Source organism: Anomaloglossus baeobatrachus, chromosome 4 (genome assembly GCF_048569485.1).
Source record: "Anomaloglossus baeobatrachus isolate aAnoBae1 chromosome 4, aAnoBae1.hap1, whole genome shotgun sequence".
In the NCBI taxonomy this organism is placed as follows: Eukaryota; Metazoa; Chordata; class Amphibia; order Anura; family Aromobatidae; genus Anomaloglossus; species Anomaloglossus baeobatrachus.
The window spans coordinates 233439226-233459557 of record NC_134356.1 but is presented as its reverse complement, the minus strand read 5'-3'; the positions used below and the strand labels follow the sequence as shown (position 1 = coordinate 233459557).

Sequence of the window (20332 nt, the reverse complement as noted above, 5' to 3'; positions counted from 1 at the left end):
GGTTAAATTGAAAGTGACGCACATCCGGTGTCGCAGTCGATGTCGTTGTGTGTAAATCCTTTTTGATATGATTAAGGAGCGCAAAAACGTCCAAATCGTATGATCGGTGTAGCATCGGTCATTTCCATAATTTCGGAAGGACTGATGTTGTTCCTTGTTCTTGCGGCAGCACACATCGCTGTGCGTGAAGCCGCAGGAGCGAGGAACATCACCTTACCTGCGTCCTGCAGCTCACGCCGGCTATGCGGAAGGAAGGAGGTGGGCGGGATGTTTACGTCCCGCTCAGCTCCTCCCCTCCGCTTCTATTGGCCGCCTGCCGTGTGACGTCGCTATGACGCTGCACGACCCGCCCCCTTAATAAGGAGACGGTTCGCCGGCCAGAGCGACGTCGCAGGGCAGGTGAGTGCATGTGAAGCTGCCGTAGCGATAATGTTCGCTACAGCAGCTATCACCATGATATCGCAGCTGCGATGGGGGCGGGGACTATCGCGCTCGGCATCTCAGCATCGGCTTGCGATGTCGTAATGTGCAAAGTGCCCCTTAGAGTAATCAGATTGTGAAATGCCGACCAGAAGAGGTACTAATGGCAGATACTATAAGGCTATGTGCGCACGTTGTGTACTGCCGTGACAAATATTCTGCAGTGATTTGGCAGTGTATGTGAGCTTCAAATCTCTGCAGAAACACTGCGTAATGGATGCAGTGTGTCTGCAGAATAGATGCCGATTTCAGGTGCTCTGGATGCTGCCTCTCCCATAGACAGAGTGGGAGCAGCATCCATAACGCACAAAAGAAGTGACATGTTGCTTTTTTGAGCGCAGTGATTTGGATCAAAATTTCAGCATGCAAATCACTGCGCACTCAAACACAACGTGTGGATGGATTATGCACAATCTTCATAGATTGTGCAGGGGATACAGGACACATGCGTTTACGCTGCAGTGCAATACGCAGAGTAGGCACATGAAATTACGCAACGTGCACAAACAGCCTAACAGCATTTAAAAAAGTGCTGGATGATTTCCTCACTACACACAACACTGTTGCTTATAAATAATTTAGTGACAAAATATAATTGGTGGAGGAAGGGTGAACTAGATGGACCTAGGTCTTTTTTCAACCTATGTAACTATGTAACTCTATATGACTGAAGACTTCTGAGTGATTACAGCGTGCACTTTGCTCGCTGTCAGGATTCTCTAGTATAGGCAGTGAGCATATGCGATTTATATACTTCCAGGCCACGTCTATGCTCGGCTTTGCTCAATGCACTTGTACTGTCTAATCAAAATATGGTCGGAAATATGCGAATTGCATGCCTGAAGTTACGTGAGTGCTCACTCTCGCTGGCAATATCAGAGAATCCTGACAGTGTGCGGTTCACAACCCTTAAGTCTGCAGTTAGGTAGAATGACTTTAATCAGAAGACCAGACAACCCCTTCACAACATCTGCCATACATGTACGAAGCAAGTAAGAATCAGGTGTATGGCTCGAGCTCACAGGTTGAGCCCACCCCATACTTGACAGGTAATGTCTGTGTGGTACAGCCAGGACCTGCCGCTAACAATTGCCTATTAAATACCACTAACAATCTCTGACAGCCGGATTTAACATAAGGCACACCATTTTAAGCACCCATCGGCGCACCCATAACGTGATCGCGGGTCGCAGATGGGATTCTATGACAGCATGGGATCCAGTACCCCGAAACAGCTGTCTGTGGATGGATACCATGTTTTGGCATAGGTGGTCTCCTTGATTGGAGACTGCCCTTCCCGTGGTTGTTCCTGTGCCGGTGAAAGACATGGCTAGTTTCCTGCCAGCGTTGAGAAACATGTGATGGTGTCTACGCGGCTTTCTTGTTTTGCATATTTTCCCAGGGGGCCTTGTTCTAGTGTCACTGCGTTGAGAAGCACGTGATGGTGTCTCCGCGGTGTTGGATGTTGATCTCCCTGAGGTCAACCATCCTTACCTATGTAGCATGGGATCCAGCGACCAGTTTTTAATGTTATTTTATTCCTGTGTATTCCTGAGTTTTTTGGGGTTTTTTATCTTCAAATACAGTATTTTCCAGTGTATAAGATGACTTTTTAACCCCTGAAAATCTTCTCAAGAGTCAGGGGTTGTCGTATACGCCGGGTGTCGTCACTTTACACACAATAAAACATATTCTCACCTGTCCTCCGTGACTACGCTGCCTCCAGCTGCTTCTTGCAGTCCTCAGGCACACAGACCCCTCAGTGATAGTGTCCATGCACGAAGCGGCCGCTGCAGGATGTCGTCATGGCTTTGCTACAGTTGAATGCTTTACGGCGCCACAAAGCATTCAACTGCAGTAGCTGTGGCCCTGTGTATTGGACGCGCTTCATTGCAGTTGAATGCTTTGTGGCGCCGTAAAGTATTCAACTGTAGTAAAGCCATGACGACATCCTGCAGCGGCCGCTCCGTTCACGCTATCATGGAGGAGTCTGAGTGCGGACTGCAAAAAATAGCTGGAGGCATCGCGGGCATGGAGGACAGGTGAGAATATCTTTTATAATGTGTAAACAACTGCATGATAGGGGACAGAAGGGAATCAGCAGGAGGACATTATTAAACAATGGACACATTACTGCACGGGACATTAAGGACAGGGCACATTACTATACAATGGGACATTACAGCAGGAGGGCATTATTATTAAACAATGGGTTCATTACTGCATGGGACATTACAGGAGGGGATTTCACTAAACAATGAGGACAATACTCTTGTTGGCTTAAGGCCCCGTCACACTAAGCAACATCGCTAGCAACATTGCTGCTAACGAACAACTTTTGTGACGTTGCTAGCGATGTTGCTGTGTGTGACATCCAGCAACAACCTGGCCCCTCCCTGCTGTGAGGTCGTTGGTTGTTGCTGAATGTCCTGGGCCATTTTTTAGTTGTTGCTGTCCCGCTGTGAAGCACAGATCGCTGTGTGTGACAGCAACAACTAAATGTGCAGGCAGCAGGAGCCGGCTTCTGCGGAGGCTGGTAACCAATGTAAACATCGGGTAACCAAGAAGCCCTGTCCTTGGTTACCCGATATTTACCTTTGTTACCAGCCTCCTCCGCTCTCACTGTCAGTGCCGGCTCCTGCTCTGTGCACATGTAGCTGCAGCACACATCGGGTTAATTAACCCGATGTGTGCTGTAACTAGGAGAGCAAGGAGCCAGCGCTCAGTGTGCGCTGCTCCCTGCTCTCTGCACGTGTAGCTCCGTGCGGTGGTAACCAAGGTAAATATCGGATTGGTTACCCGATATTTACCTTAGTTACCAAGTGCAGCATCTTCCACGCGGCGCTGGGGGCTGGTCACTGGTTGCTGGTGAGCTCACCAGCAACTTGTGTAGCGACGCTCCAGCGATCCCTGCCAGGTCAGGTTGCTGGTGGGATCGCTGGAGCGTCGCAGTGTGACATCTCACCAGCAACCTCCTAGCAACTTACCAGCGATCCCTATCGTTGTTGGGATCGCTGGTAAGTTGCTTAGTGTGACTGGACCTTTACACTTGAGTATATACGATATATCCCAAACTTTATATTTTAACTGGAAAAGTTGGGGCTCGTCTTATAGGCCCAGTTGTCTTATACGCCAGAAAATACTCTCACGCTTGTAGTGTGCATAGCACTTGATCAGAAAGGGATGTAAATAAGAATGATTTCCATCACCGACAAGGAGAAATTTTAGAAACAGCAACAGATTAAAACAAAACAATTATTATATAGTTTCAGCAATTCTTAACATAATTAATGTTATTTAAACAAAAGTATAAAAGCACTTTGATGCAAGAGGAATAGTCACTACTCTTATGCATGCAATAATGTTAATACAATTTGTATAATTATGTCGATGTAGCACTTATCCAACAAGCATTTCTGATGCTTTAAAATCTGATGCTTACTGTGACTTAGAAACTGATGGCTTTTCTTTAGGATAAAAACTTAGAGGCCGATTCTTCCATAACATGGCTGGAGTACATTTTCTGACCCTAACACACAATTACTTAACATGAATCTGCTGAAAGGATCCCTTTAATAAATATGGTGACTCCAAATCCAGTGGATTGTAAATCATGATGACAATAAAGCACCAGTCTTGATGAATTCTCTTCCTTGTGTTTGAACATTGCACTGATGACTGCCTGAAGCACAGTGATGGGGCCATAGTACAGGCAACATTGCTAACAATGGGGCAGATTGATCAATGCTGTCTAATTATTAGACTGCAAACGTAGCACAGGCAGTTTTAAAATGTGCCAGATGTACAGTGCAGTATGTTAGGCCACACCTATTTTCATAAACCACACCCATTTCTACCAAGTCCAAGCTTATTGGACAAAGCACAGAACGTGTCTAAAACACATAAAAATATGATTCCGGTCACAACAGATAGGTTTTTGAGGCATATGGAACCACAATCTTCCTATGACTTACAAATATATACATCTGAATAGATGACCACACTTGTCAGATTTGTCTGTGGTGCCAAACAGCTTATTCTTCAGTGTACAATTAATTTCTACAATGTACTTTGTAATGACTATTTTACACATCATATGCATTGTGATAGTGCACTTATTTCATGTGATGGGGGTCACTCACTTGGCTGCGTCTTAGAGGTAGCACACAGGAACGCACTTATTAAGAGTTCAATCGGTTTATTATATATCACATAAACCACACTCCACCCACAGGTGTCAAGTCCGTAAGTCTTGCAGTTCACCCGCACAGGTTCAGATTAACTTCCCTAGTATCCTAGTAGAGTTAACAACTGCTAATCAGTGACTCCAGCCAGTATTTCTACACGGATTTCAATTATTTACCCTCTGAGCATCGCAGTTTTTCCATACACTGACAAAGCAATTCCTCTCTTCTCCCATAACTCTCCAGGTGCCTTCAGAGAGGCTTCATTACCTCTATCCACGGTCCTAGTCAAAATAATCCCATATTCCCGCGGAGGAATCTTCCCAGAGTCTTCACACATAGCCTCCTTCACTGCCATGTGGCAAACAAACAGTCTCACTAAAGGTGGCTTTACAAGCTACGAGATCGCTAAAGCGATCTCGTTGGGGTCACGGAATTTGTGACGCACATCCGGCCGCTTTAGCGATGTCGTTGTGTGGGACACCTATAAGCGATTTTGAATCGTCGCAAAAATGTTCAAAATCGCTCAACGGTGATATGCCCTCCTCTTCCCAATTATTGTTGCTGCTGCAGTAACGATGTTGTTTGTCGTTCCTGCGGCAGCACATATCGCTATGTGTGACGCCGCTGGAACGACAAACATCTCCTTAACTACGTCCACCGGAAAAGGAGGAAGGAAGGAGGTGGGAGGCATGTTCCGGCCTCTCATCTCCCCCCCTCCTTTTCTATTGGGCAGCGGTTCAGTGACGCTGCTGTGACGTTGCTGTGACGCTGAACGAACCACCCTCTTAGAAAGGAGGAGGTTCACCGGTCACAGCGACGTCGCAGAGCAGGTATGTGCGTGTGACGCTGCCGTAGTGATAATGTTCGCTACGGCAGCGATCACCACATATCGTTACAACGACGGGGGCGGGTCCTATCGCGCTCAACATCGCTAGCAAATGTTAGCGATGTCGTAGCGTGTAAAGCGGCCCTAAAGGCCACGGAATTTGTGACGCACATCCGGTCGCTTTAGCGATGCCGTTGCGTGTGACACCTATGAGCGATTTTGCATCGTTGCAAAAACGTGCAAAATCGCTCATCGGTGACATGGGGGTCCATTCTCTAATATCGTTGCTGCAGCAGTAATGAAGTTGTTCCTCGTTCCTGCGGCAGCACACATCGGTACGTATGACACCACAGGAACAAGGAACCTCTCCTTACCTTCCTCCCGCCCGCAATGCGGAAGGAAGGAGGTGGGCGGGATGTTCGTCCCGCTCATCTCCACCCTTCTGCTTCTATTGGGCGGTGGTTCAGTGACGCAGCTGTGACGTCGCTGTGACGCAGAACGAACCGCCCCCTTAGAAAGGAGGCGTTTTGCCGGTCACAGTGACGTCGCAGGGCAGGTAAGTAGTGTGACGGGTCTGGGCGAAGTTGTGTGCCACGGGCAGCGATTTGCCCATGTCGCACAACCGATGGGAGCGGGTATCCACGCTAGCGATATCGGTACCGATATCGCAGCGTGTAAAGTGGCCTTTAGACACACATGAGATCGCCAGACCCACCCATCTCTCCAGCTATCCGTAAACCTGGCCCTTGTGAATGCCTTAAAAAATCTGTTCCATTACAGGTACCAGCATAGACATTTCAGGTTTACATCCCAGAGGACAACCACCTTTGCGATACATACCAGCCATTTACAATGTAGCTGGTTACCACCTTGCAGCCTATAAAGTTAATCAAAACCAAGAAAATGAACTCCAACAGATGGGTGCTGAATAACATTTTCACTTGTACAGTCAAATACATTACATTATCAAGCTCAGCACAAGAAAATGCATGGCCCTAACAGACTCAACATCATTCTGCTTGTAGTAGGCACATCAACCCCATTCTGGAAGAAAAGTGGTTCATTACTTTTATTGGAGTGATTTGTTATGTTTGAGACATAAATAGAAATGATTACTTATCACGTCTGAATGCATTTATTTTGGAACATTTCCGCTTACCTGCACTACTGCAACAGAAGGGATCCTGTGATAGATTAGAGGAGCAATCAGACCGTAGCACTGAACAACAGCTTGAAGGGCATAGCTGGTATCACTCAGCAAGGTACTAACATCAAGAGCCACTAACAACCTCTCACATTCGGCTATTCGACAAATCTAAAGATGACAGAGAAACATTTTGCTCAGCACAGACGACCTTCCTTTAACAAAGTGTTTTGGTAATCTAAATGTAAATACAATTTTATAATCTTCCTTTTTTGCAAATCAATATGAAACAAACACAAATTTTCTTTGTGGATTAGATAAACTTTTATTTTACAAACTTCTTAATGTGTTTGACTCCTTAAAGGGGTTGTCTCATGAACAAAGTTCATCTTAATCAATAGTTCTTGGATTAAAAAATAGGATCCACAATTCAATGTGTTAATTTATTTTATAGTTTGACAGATCGGACTTTTATAAATACAGCAATACCAAATATGCGTATTTTTTATTATTTCTTAATTTTTAATGTGGTAAAATATTTTGATTATATTTTTTTAAAACATTTTTTTTTCTACTTTCTACTGTATTTAATAGTCCCCTTAGGGGACCTGAACCTGCAATAGTCTGATCACTTGTTCTATATACAGCAATGCAATAGCATTGCTCTATATAGAAGACACTAGTTTTCTATGAACGCCAGCTAGAGGTTGGTTTTCACAGGAGTAGTGTGATGAAAGACATAGGGGTCATCAGCTGACCCTTGGCTGTCATGAGAACTTATCGGTGCCCCATGATCGTGTCATGGGAGCGCTGATGAGGGCTCAGAATAGCATGCCACCTGCTGACAGCAGCATTTAAGAGGTTAACAGCCGTGGGAAGATATTAAAACAAACAACATGTACAGGGAAAGATGCGGGAACAGCATGTGAGCCTGCATCAAAAACAAGGAGATGACTTATGACGTACATAATACATCGTAAGTCATTATGGGGTTTTAAACATGTTTTACCTCAAAGAAAGAATCATCTATCAACCCATGCTGTCCTGTCTGTATACTTTCTTGCTCCTCCCCTATTCAGGAGATGTGGTGTGAACAGATCATGTCCCTGTACGGTCAGACACAGCCATTACACAGCACATAGCAAAAGCACATATAGAAGATTATCTCAGCATAGGAACATCTTTTTTTAACACATTTAATTTTTATATTTAGATCTATTGATTAAAAGGTACTTTGTGTGGCTGTATGATTACACTACATTCATTTGTCTCAAATAAGACTCCTAAGGGGTTTTTCAGTGAATCAAAAATTCACTGCTCAAAAAATAAAGGGAACACTAAAATACCACATCCTAGATCTCAATAAATGAAATATTCCAGTTGCCAATCTTTATTCATTACATCGTAAAATGCTTTGAGAACAATAAAACATAAAAATTATCAACGTAAATCAAAATTAATGTCCCATGGAGGTATGGATTTGGAGTAATACTCAAAATCAAAGTGGAAAATAGAATTACAGGCTCATCCAACTTCGGTGGAAATGTCTCAAGACAAGGAAATCAGGCTCAGTAGAGTATGTGGCCTCCGCATTCTCCTGATGAGGCAGCGTATGTTCTTCTAAAGGATCTTCTCCCAGATCTGGATTAAAGCATCAGTCGACAGTCCTCAACAGTCTGTGGTGTAATCTGGCGTTGGTGGATGGAATGAGATATGATGTCCCAGATGTTCTCCATTGGATTCAGGTTTTGGGAACGGGCAGGCCAGCCCATAGCATCAATGTCTTCATCATATAGGAACTGCTGACACTCTTGAGCCAAATGGGGCCTAGCATTGTCATGCATCAGAAGGAACCCAGGACTCACTGCAACTGCACATGGTCTGACAATGTGTCTGAAGATCTCATCCTGGTACCTAATGGCAGGATACATCTGGCTAGGACATGGAGGGGTGTGTGGCCCTTCAAAAAAATGCCTCCAAATACTATTACTGATCCACTGCCAAATTGGTTATGCTGAAGGATGTTACAGGCAGCAGAATGTTCTGCACAGCGTCTCTAGACTCACGTCACATCTGTTACATGTGCTCAGTGTGAACCTACTCTCATCCGTGAAAAGCACAGGGCGCCAATGTTGAATCTGCCAATCTTGCTGTTCTCTGGCAAATACCAATCGCCCTGCAAAGTGTTGGGCTGAATGCACAGCACCCACTTGTGGATGTCAGGCCCTCATACTACCCTGATGGAGTCTGTTTCTGACAGCTTGAGTAGACACATGGATATTAGTGGCCTGCTGCTTGTCATTTTGCAGGGCTTTGGCACTGTTACACTTGTTCCTCCTTGCACAAAGGAGGAGGTAGCGGTCCTGCTGCTGGGATGTTGACCTCCCATATCCCCCTCCACATTTCCTGGTGTACTGGACTGTCTCCTGGTATCTGCTCCATGATCTGGACCATGTGCTGACAGACACAGCTAACTATTTTGCCACAGCTCACATTGATGTGCCATCCTGGATGAGCTGCAAGTCCTGAGCAACTTCTGTGGGTTGTAGACACTCCCTCATGCTACCTCTAGGGGTGAGAGCAATTTCAAAATGCAAAAGTGACCAAAACAGTGAAAAAGGATGAGAACAGAGAAATAGTCTGTGATCACCACCTGCAGAACCACTCCTTTTTAGCAGGTATCTTGCTAATTTCCCATTCATTTCTACCAGTTGTCAGTTCTATTTGCACAACAGCAGCAGAAATTATTTCACAAACAGTGGTGCTTCAAAACTGGACAGATGGATTTCACAGAAGTGTGACTGACTTGGAGTTACTTTGTGTTGTTTAAGTGTTCCCTTTATTTTTTTGAGCAGTGTATAAAAAAATGATCATTAAATTATAAGTTAGATAGGTTTCCAATACAATCTTATTAGTCCAAATGCCCACTTCCTACGATAATTGCTACGTTCCAAGTTTTGGCTCTTTGTTTCATGTCTTGTGTCGACGAAGGACATTGTGTCACCAGGCGACTAGAGCGATGACATAAGGGTACCACCTGAATGCCTATCTCAATAGCAAAGCTGGCTCTTATCTCTGATGTAGAGTCAGAGAAGCGAATTGGCTTAGCTGTTGAAATAAGTCGGCCTCCTTCATACACTGGTTTGGACACCAGGATACAGAAGAAACATTGTCCTATATTGACAACTGGACTGTAAGGCTACGTTCCCACAATTAGGATCAGTTGAGTCCTTGACGCTGCAGAATTTCGGCACAATTTCCGCATTGATGCTGCATTTTTATTGCGTCTTTGACCCTGTGTTGTTTGTCTCTGGTGTGTCATTCTTTAACTAAAGCTGTTTTGTTTTTGAAACTTCCAGATATTGACATCATTAGGCGCGGATTACATGCGCTGTTGGTGCATTTCCTTTGCGCAACGCACCAAAAACGTATGCGTGTCTTTTACTTGATAATTTTCCGCATCTAATGGAAGTGTCTGGGGAAACTTTTTTATTCATTCAATGTGTGTGTACATAAATGTAATGTAGCTCATCACCACTGTTTTTGGGATACAGCGCGGTTCTTCTCGGGTTATCTGTGACACCCCCGCTCTAAAGGCTTGCCGGGTCATGCTGCACTTTGCATGATCCCAAAATATTTTTTACAATGAATGCCTATGGAGTTTTAGAACAAGGCGCCATAGGCTTTCATTGTAAAATGTATTTCCGGCTCATGCAAAGCGGCGCATAGAATGAGATTACTAGTCAGAATTGCGGTGATGTCACAGAGAAGTAGAGAAGAACTGCCCTAGATCCTGAAGACATAACACTCACACTACATTACATACATGTACACACACATTTAATGAACAAGACGTTACTGGGAGGGCTTCTTTAATGCAGTCCACATTTATTTGCTTTTCTGCTCCTATAATACATTTTACTTTAGTTGTTAACAATTGTAGTAGTAAAAGTGTAACATAAGTGAAGTGAGATATTATTTCACTAACCTACACAGTCTATGGAGCATTAAACAATCTGGAGTGCCTAACGACATTGTAGTCATTTAGAACCAAGGTTTTAAGCAGAATGGAAGGAAAGTGAAATAATAACAAGACTACATTTATGAACCCCATTACAGGACTGCTGAGCTAAAGCAATTCTCTATCAATTGATTTTTTTTACGGCGAAATTTGAAATTTGCTTGGTTGACCTAAGATCAGGTTTGTTCTACAACCAGAGCAATAAGTTGTAATGGTAGTTTTATCTTCCTATGTGTATGTTTAGTTTTATCAAAAGTTCTCTTCTCCTATTTCGCTAAAAAAAAAAATGCTTGTCAATTTAGGGCTTTTTTTGTAGTGTACATTTGGGGGTAGGTTTCCGCCTCCATATTGTATGAGCACCACTCCTACCTTTCCAAAGCTGATTTAGAGCTGAATCCTACATGCCTTACACATTTTAGACCTAGGCCTGGGAGAAGCAAGTCAGAGAGTGTGATTTTCTGAAGAGGATGCTTTGTCTGTGACAGGCAACATTTTGATTAAATTGTGTGAGTTCACTTAAGAACCCCAAATTTATAATATAGCAGTGATGAATTTGAAACTATATATTCAATGATTGCATATTCAATTATGCCATATAGCATGTTCAGAATGTGGCAGTATTTGCTTGTTCTCCTATTTCAGACATTTGTGGCTTATCTACAAGATAGATATGTAGCTGTCACAGTCACACACAACGAATTACCAGCGATCCCGAAAATGATGCGAGCTGATAGAGATCGCTGGTAAGTCGCTGGGAGGTCGCAGGTGAGATGTCACACAGTCAGATCTTACCAGCGATGCAGGAACAATACAGGTCCCAGTAGCGACCTGTATAACGATCTCAGCAGTCACTGTGACCCTGTCACACAGTGTCAAACACAGCGATGTGTCCTGCCCAGCAGGACATCGCCTTTGAAGAAAATGGCCTGGACCATTCTGCAATGACTAGAGATCTCACAGCAGGGGCCTGATCGCTGGTAGGTGTCACACATAACAAGATCGCTAACGGGATCGCTACTGCGTCAAGGAAACCGTGACTCAGCTGCGATCTCACTAGCGATCTCATTATGTGTGACGGTACCTTAAACTCGCCGAGGGTCATGGCAGCATCAGACACTGTTCATACTGCAGTCTCTGACACTCCTCTTTATGTTTTTCTGGTGCTTTTGAGTTACACATGCAGGCTCGGGAGTTAACCAGCTGTGTTCATTAGTGTACTAGTAGGAGTTCTTTTCTGCTAGCCTGCTGGTTACCTTTTGGATCACATGGTGTGGGAGACCTATCACGGTTACTTCCCGCCTTTTAAGATGGAGGAATTTGTCTTCCAATGCTGACTATAGCTTTTGAGAAACCAGTCCGTTTGCTGTTGTGTTCCAGTAACTGGTGTTGCTTGGTGTGGTGTGGAATTCCTCCAGTCATCTGGTTATTTCCTCCCTGCTCTATATTTTACTCTTTACTATTTGTTGTCTAAGGCCCTGTGCGCACTAGGCCGTTTTACCCGCCGATTTGCTGCGGACATTTCTTGAGAAAGGTTTGAAATCTTTCTGCAGACATTTCCCAGCAAAACCTATGGGAACAAAAAATAGCTGTGCGCACACTGCGGATTTTTCTCAAGAAACTTTCTTGAGAAAATGATCATGTCCATTATTTTCCGCAGGTACCTGCGGAATACCCCCGGAATTTCACTCCATTCACTGTAATGTAATCACAAAATTCCGGTGGTATACCGCAGGTAGCAAATGATGTGCGGTATACCCCCGGTATAGCCGCGATTTACCTGCGGTAATGCTCATCGCTCCCTGCGGTTTTGCAGGGAGGGATGTCATTATGCCAGGAAGAGGAGGCGGAGCAGAGTAAACACAGATGTCACACTCCCTGGACGCCGCACAGAAGCACTTCCGTGTGACGTCCGGCGGGTGCCCGTGCAGTCTGTGTCCCGCTCCGGCCCCGCCGCTGCCTGCCCCGTAGTGTGTCAGTGTCTGCCCGCAGTGTCAACAGCTTGTCACGCTGCAGCGCAGGCAGACACTGACACTCAGCAGTGCGCGCAGCCGCGGGGATGACGGGCGCTGCTGTCAGGAGGTGAGATGAGATCATTACCTGCTGTGACGATCTCCTGCCTCATGACGTCACCGCGGTCACTGCTGTCTATGCCCGTCTCGCGAGCGGCCCGCGACTGTCACTAGCGGTGACGTCACGGGCTCTCGCGATACTGCTGACAACGCAGCGGGCATAGAAGGCAGTGACAGCGCTGATGGCAGGACTGCAGGAGATCATCACAGCAGGTAATGATCTCATCTATCCTCCTGACAGCAGCGCTCGTCATCCCCTGCAGTGACCTGGGCTATTGATGTTAGCTCAGGTCACTGCATTACTCTCCCAGCCAATGGGGAACATTCTGTTCTTCATTGACTGGGACAGTGACTATGGTATGGATCGCCGTGGGACGCCCCCCTCTTATTGGATTACGCTGGATGTGGATAAATTGGTGAAAAAGGCTATGTGGGGAGTGTTTTTTCAAATAAAACTTTTTTTGTTGTCTATTTTTTATTTCTTACTGACTGGGTTGGTGATGTCGGGTATCTGATAGACGCGTGACATCACGAACCCCAGGGCTTGATGCCAGGTGACATTACACATCTGGCATCAACCCCATATATTACCTCGTTTGCCAACGCACCAGGGCAACGGGATGAGTTGGGGCGAAGCGCCAGGATTGGCACGTCTAATGGATGCGCCACTTCTGGGGCGGCTGCGGCCTTCTATTTTTAGGCTGGGGAGTGTCGAATAACAGTGGACCTCCCTAGTCTGAGAATATCAGACCACAGCTGTCCGCTTTACCTTGACTGGTGATCCAATTTGGGGGGCACTCCATGTTTTTTGTTTTAAATTATTTATTTAATGTAAAATAACAGCATGGGGTGCCCTCTGTTTTAGATTACCAGCCAAGGTGAAGCTGCCAGCGGTGGTCTGCAGGCTGCAGCCGTCTGCTTTACCCTAGCTGGCTACAAAAGATGGGGGGATCTCACGTGTTTTTTTTTTTTATTATTATTTCATTATTTTATGGCTAAATTCAAGGCTAGGCATCCTTTAGTGCCACATGAAAGTCACTAAAGGGTGCCAGGTTAGAATATGCAGGGAGATGGGACATTATATAGGTCTTTCTCATTTATCTATCTATCTATTATCTATCTATCTATTCATCTATCCATCTTTCTCTCTATCCATTATCTGTCTATTGATTATCTATTATCTATATTATTTATTGCAGTAGTTACAGCATAAAAAAAACGCACGGACCAACCTGCGGAAAATCTGCGGCAAAACCGCGGTAAAACCGCGGCAAATCCGCGGCAAAAACGCATGCGGATTTGGTGCGTTTTTTAACGCAGGTGCGGTAATCTTCAACTCCCAGAAGTTTCTCAAGAAATTTTCTTGAGAAAAATCACTTTTCTAGTGCGCACATAGCCTAATAACGCTGTGTGAGCATTCTGTGTCTGTGTGATACAATTTTGTTTTCTCTGTTTGTCTATCACTGTTGGTGTTAACACGCTCCTGTCCAGGCCCCATCCCTGGTGTAGGGAGGGAGGGTGTATTAGATCAGGGCTGGTCAGCAGCAGGGTCAGGCTGGTGGCTTAGACATTCTCACCTTCAGAGGTAACTCTGAGATAAGGAATAGTCAGGGTCCCCCTTAGTCTGAGGGCCAGTCTAGGAGCCCTGGTCCCAACTGTCGCCCAATCACTGTGACAGTAACCAGACAAGATGACTGGCAGATAGATTGCATTCAAGCCTATGTATGTTATGCCTTGAAAAAATATTCATGTCACATGATCTTTTCCACATTTTTCACATTACATCCACAAACGTAAAGGGATTATTTTCATGAACAAAGTTAATTTTAATCACAAGATCTGGAAATACTAATAAGTTCCAAAATTGGTTGTTTAAAAAAAAGTTCCTGTCCTGAGAAAATCTTATATGCAGTATATCACAAAAGTGGATTCACCCCTTACAATTTTATAAATATGTCATTACATGTTTTTGCAAAAGTGCTGGTACATTATATATATATATATATATATATATATATATATATATATATATATATATATATAGATACACACACACACACACACAGTGGGGGGAAAAAGTATTTGATACATTGCCGATTTTGCAAGTTTTCCCATCGACAGAGATTGGAGAGGTCAGTAATTTTTATCGGTGGTACACTTCAACTGTGACAGATGGAGTCCAGAAAAAAAAATCCAGAAAATCACATTGTATGGCTTTTAAATAATTTATTTGCATTTTATTGTATGAAATAAGTATTTGATACAATAGAAAAACAGAACTTAATATTTGGTTACAGAAACCTTTGTTTGTAATTACAGAGGTCAGACGTTTCCTGTAGCTCTTGACCAAGTTTGCACACACTGCAGAAGGGATTTTGGTGCACTCCTCCATACAGATCTTCTCCAGATCTTTCAGGTTTTAGCGCTGTGGCTGTGCAACATTGAGTTTCAGCTCTCTCCAAAGATTTTCTATTGTGTTCAGATTTGGAGACTAGCTAGGGGACTCCAGGACTTTGAAATGCTTCTTACGAAGCCACTCCTTAGTTGCCTTAGCTGTGTGTTTCCAATCATTGTCATGCTGGAAGACCCAGCCGCGACCCATCTTTAATACTCTTTCTGGAGGCAGGATTTTGTCAGCCAAAATCTCGCGATTACATGACCCATCCATCCTCCCTTCAATACGGTGCAGTTGTCCCGTCCCCTTTGCAAAAAAGCCCCTCAAAGTATAATATTTCAACCCCCATACTTCATGCTTGGCACAGTGTTCTTGGGGTTGTACTCATCCTTTTTGTTCCTCCAAACACATAGTGAGTGAAGTTCATACCAAAAAGTTCTCATCTGACCACATGACCTTCTCCCATGCCTCCTTTGGATCATCCAGATTGTCACTGACGAACTTCAAAGAGGCCTGGATGTGCTGGCGTGAGCAGGGGGACCTTGCGTGCCCTGCAAGATATTAATCCATGACAGTGTAGTATGGTAATAATGGTAATCTTTGACACTGTGGTCCCAGCTCTCTTCAGGTCATTGATCAGATCCTCTCGTGTAGTTCTGGCCTGATTTCTGACCTTTCTCAGAATCATCCTTACTTCATCAGGCAAGCTCTTGCATGGAGCCCCGGACCGAGTAAGATTGACAGTCATCTTGTGTTAGAGGGAGATAGATAGAGACTGGGAGAGAGAGAGACAGTTACTATTCCGGTCAACGCCGGGTACTACAGCTAGTTTTCTAATGAATGCACCAACAGTTGTTGCCTTCTCACCAAGCTGCTCGCCTATTGTCCTGTAGTCTATACCAGCCTTGTGCAGGTCTACAATTTTGTGCCTGGTGACCTTAGACAGCTCTTTGGTTTTTGCCATGGTGGAAAGTTTGGAGTGTGATTGATTGAGTCACACTTAGCTCTCATTGTCTCTAACCAGCAGACCACAAGGCTTAATGGTTAAGTGTATCATACTCCCTTGCATTACCCTCCTGAACCCCTTGTATTCCTTAAAGGGATTGTTAGTATTTTGATGTGGGTGGGCTGTTATTGTGTGTGTATTAAAGAGTTCTAACCATCAGGATTTTCATATATAAGTAAAGCCAGTGCTATACTGGCACTAGGATGCTGAATGTAATCATACCTTTTGTTCTGAGATTGGAGGTTTATTTAAAAATATCAGCAAATAAAGTTACAGAAATGTACTGCTATTTGATTGATAGCGGCTACAGAATATCTAATAGGTGGGTCGGGTTTTGCTATCTATTCCTGCCCCTGTCTACTGCCTGGCCTAGACTGCACTTTACTAGCACATATTTCTGAAATAAAAGAATGGGAAAAATGTCAGATTCTAGATGTGTAAAGCTGGTAGAGAGATATCCCAAAAGACTTGCAGCAGTAACTGCAGCAAAAGGTCCTACAAAGTATTGACTCAAGGGGCTGAATGCAAATGCTTGTTACACTTTTCAGATTTATATTTTTAAAATATTTAGAAAACCATGTATCTTTTCGTTTACACTTCACAAATACTTGCTACTTAGTGTTGCTACAAGATATAAAATTCCAATCAAATACATTTTAGCTTGTGGGTGTAACGTGAAAAAATGTGATAAATTTCACAGTGTATAAATACTTTTTCAAACCACTGTAGAAAGACACAAGAAGCCACCCCTCCATTCAGTCTTTAGCTGCTTATCTTGTCTAAATTATTTTGGGCTTTTATAATTTATTAGGCTGTGGTCCAGATGCATTACTGCATGAAGCTCAGCAACTGTCACACACGTGGGTGTAGCTAAGTGCCTACCGGGTATGCAACAGAGCCTCTGATGGTGAGGTTGAACTTGGCTGGCGATAGACAGTACAACTAACTGACAGGATGGGTTAATAGCTGGGATCCTGCAGGATGGGTTCAGGTTTTGTCAGGCCAGGTTCTGGTACTGGTACAGACAGGACAGGTTCAGGTATAAGCAGGACAGGTCCTGGTACAGAAAGGACAGGTTCAAGTTCAGGTATAAGCAGGACAGGTCTTAGTACAGAAAGGACAGGTTTAGGTAATGACAGGATGGATTTGGGCTCAGGTACTGGCAGGACGGGTTGAAGTTCAGATACAGGCAGGATGGGTTCAAGAACAGGGACCTGACAACGTATTAGCTGTTGTAGAAACTAACGAGACACTAAAGTTGCTCAGGCACAGGGAAGGATGCCATAAATAGCCAGTGCCTCCCAGCCATAGGCTAGGGATTCTTGCAAAGTACACGCGCTACCACTTTAAAAAGCATAAGGTGCATGCGCCCTAAACACATTGCGAGGAGACCTGCACAACATGCGCAACCCCAGGGAGCCGCGGTGAGAAAAAGGACATGTGTGCGGCCACAGGGGTGAATGCATCAGCATCCCTGTCAGGAAGGAAAAGTGGAGTAGTGTAGGGACACTGGCATTACAGTACTCCCTCCTTACGCACCCTCTTCTCCAGGCCTGAAGGAAATCTTTTCAGGAGAAGTGGGACATGAATACTCTCCCTGGGCTCCCATGATCTCTCTTCGGGATCAAATCCTTTCCAGTCAACCAGGAATAGCGTCTTCCCCTTCCCCTTCTTTACAGCCAAGATTCCCTTCATCTCAAAGACATCTTCTGATCTAACAGGCGCAGGCACTGAACAAGAGACCTTGAAGATGTGACTAAGTATGACTGGTTTTAGAAAAGATACGTGAAAGAAGTTGGTAACACGCAACGAGACGCGAAGCTTCAACTTGTAGGACATGGCATTGATTTGCTTGATGACCTCAAAGGGACTGACAAATCCAGGACTCAACTTATAAAATAGAATCTTGAGACAGATGTATCTAGAGGAGAGCCCCACCTTATCTCCTGGATGAAAAGTTGGAGGATCTATGCGTCTCTCGTCATCATGCCTTTTCATCCATTCAGATGATTTCTCAAGAGTGGCTTTGGTGTTCTCCAACATCATGGAGAAATCTTTAGTGAGACTAAAGGCTACTTTACACACTGCGATATCGGTCCCGATATCGCTAGTGTGCGTACCCGCCCCCATCTGTTGCGCGACACGGGCATATCGCTGCCCGTGGCGCACAACATCGCCCAGAGCCGTCACACATACTTACCTGTCCGGCGACGTCGCTGTGACCGGCGAACCGCCTCCTTTCTAAGGGGGCGGTCCGTGCGGCGTCACAGTGACGTCACTGAACCGCCGCCCAATCGCAGCGGAGGGGCGGAGATGAGCGGGACGTAACATCCCGCCCACCTCCTTCCTTCCGCATAGCGGCCGGGAGGCAGGTAGGGAGACGTTCCTCGCTCCTGCGGCGTCACACGCAGCGATGTGTGATGCCGCAGGAACGAGGAACAACCTCGTTACTGCTGAAGTAACGATAATTGGGAATGGACCCCCGTGTCGCCGATTAGCGATTTTTCACTGTTTTGCAACGATGCAAAATCGCTAATCGATGTCACACGCAACGGTATCGCTAATGCGGCCGGATGTGCGTCACGAATTCCGTGACCCCAACGACTCCGCATTAGCGATGTCGTAGCGTGTAAAGCCCGCTTTAGGCGGGCTTTGCACGTTGCGACATCGCAAGCCAATGCTGCGATGTCGCACGTGATAGTCCCCGCCTCCATCGCAGGTACGATATCTTGTTATTGCTGCCGTAGCGAACATTATCGTTACGCCAGCTTCACATGCACTCACCTGCCCTGCAACCGTCGCTCTGGCCGGCGACCCGCCTCCTTCCTAAGGGGGCAGGTCGTGCGGCGTCATAGCGACGTCACACGGCAGGCGGCCAATAGCGGCGGAGGGGCGGAGATGAGCAGGATGTAAACATCCCGCCCACCTCCTTCCTTCCGCATAGCCGGCGGCGGCAGGTAAGGAGATGTTCCTCGCTCCTGCGGCTTCTCACACAGCGATGTGTGCAGTCGCAGGAGCGAGGAACTACATCGTACCTGTCGCTGCAGCATAATTATGAAAAAGTCGGAGCCTGCAACGATGATACGATAATGACGCTTTTGCGCTCGTTAATCGTATCATCTAGCATTTACACACTACGATCTCGAAAGTGACGCCGGATGTGTGTCACTTTCGATTTGACCCCACCAACATCGCATGTGCGATGTTGCAATGTGCAAAACCGCCCTAACAGCTGCGGGAATACCAGAAGTGGTAGACACCGGAAGGGGTACATTAGGCTGCTGACCATAAACTGTAAAAAATGGGGACTTCGCAGAGGCTTCACTTATGTGATTTCTATATGAGAATTCAGCCAAAGGTAAAAGTCGTTGTGATGCACGTTGGTAAAATGCTGCAAAAAATGACACAGGATCTGATTAACCTGCTCCAACTGACCGTTGGACTCAGGATGGTATGCTGAAGAGAATCCAAGGATACAGTCAAGAATTTACAAGTAGCTCTACAGAATCTGGATGTGAACTGGACATTCATATCGAATACAATGTGAAGTGAGAACCTGTGGAGGTGGAAGATGTGCTGGATGAACTTCTCAGCGAGCACTGGTTCAGATGGAAGACCAGGCAATGGGGTAAAGTGAGCTATCTTCGAGAAGCAGTCCATCACCAACCTGATGAAAGAGTATTCAGAGGACACAGGGAGATCTGTAATAAAATCCATTTGATGTGCTGTCAATGAACTCAAGGAACAGGAAGTGGTAATAGACTTCTTGTTGTTTCGTGCACATGAAAGATAGGCAGAAACAAATTCCACAATATCTTTTCACATGGTAGGCTGCAAATATTGTTGCCAGATAAGTTACTAGGTCTTTTTCTGCTCATGATGGCAGCCAACTTTGAAAATAGATCACATAGAAGAAATTGCTTCCTATCTGGGTCTGATATATTGAGGCTCCTTCTCTTGTTTGGTGGGTAGGGAGGACCTACAGAGTGCATCCGCCTTGACGTTTTTGTCTGCCAGTCAAAAGTGAAAAACAAAGTAAAAGCGGGAAAAGAACAGCGACAAACCAGCTTGGCGTGGTTACACCCTCTGTGCGGACTACAGGTAAGCAAAGTTCTTATGGTTGGTGTAAATGATGACTGGATGGACTGCCCCTTTGAGTAGGTAACGCCACTCCTCTAAATCCATCTTAATCACCAACAACTCA

The 20332-nt window shown here is 45.2% G+C and overlaps 1 protein-coding gene across 2 annotated transcripts in view; it reads right to left on the bottom strand.

Annotated features, from left to right (window-relative positions):
* CFAP54 (cilia and flagella associated protein 54) overlaps nucleotides 1-20332 on the bottom strand; it is a 680590-nt gene that overhangs the window by 473977 nt on the left and 186281 nt on the right. For both annotated transcript variants that reach the window (XM_075344744.1, XM_075344743.1), the window contains exon 26: nucleotides 6653-6808. In XM_075344744.1, the coding sequence (XP_075200859.1) occupies nucleotides 6653-6808 (156 nt within the window). The remainder of the gene's footprint in view (nucleotides 1-6652; nucleotides 6809-20332) is intronic.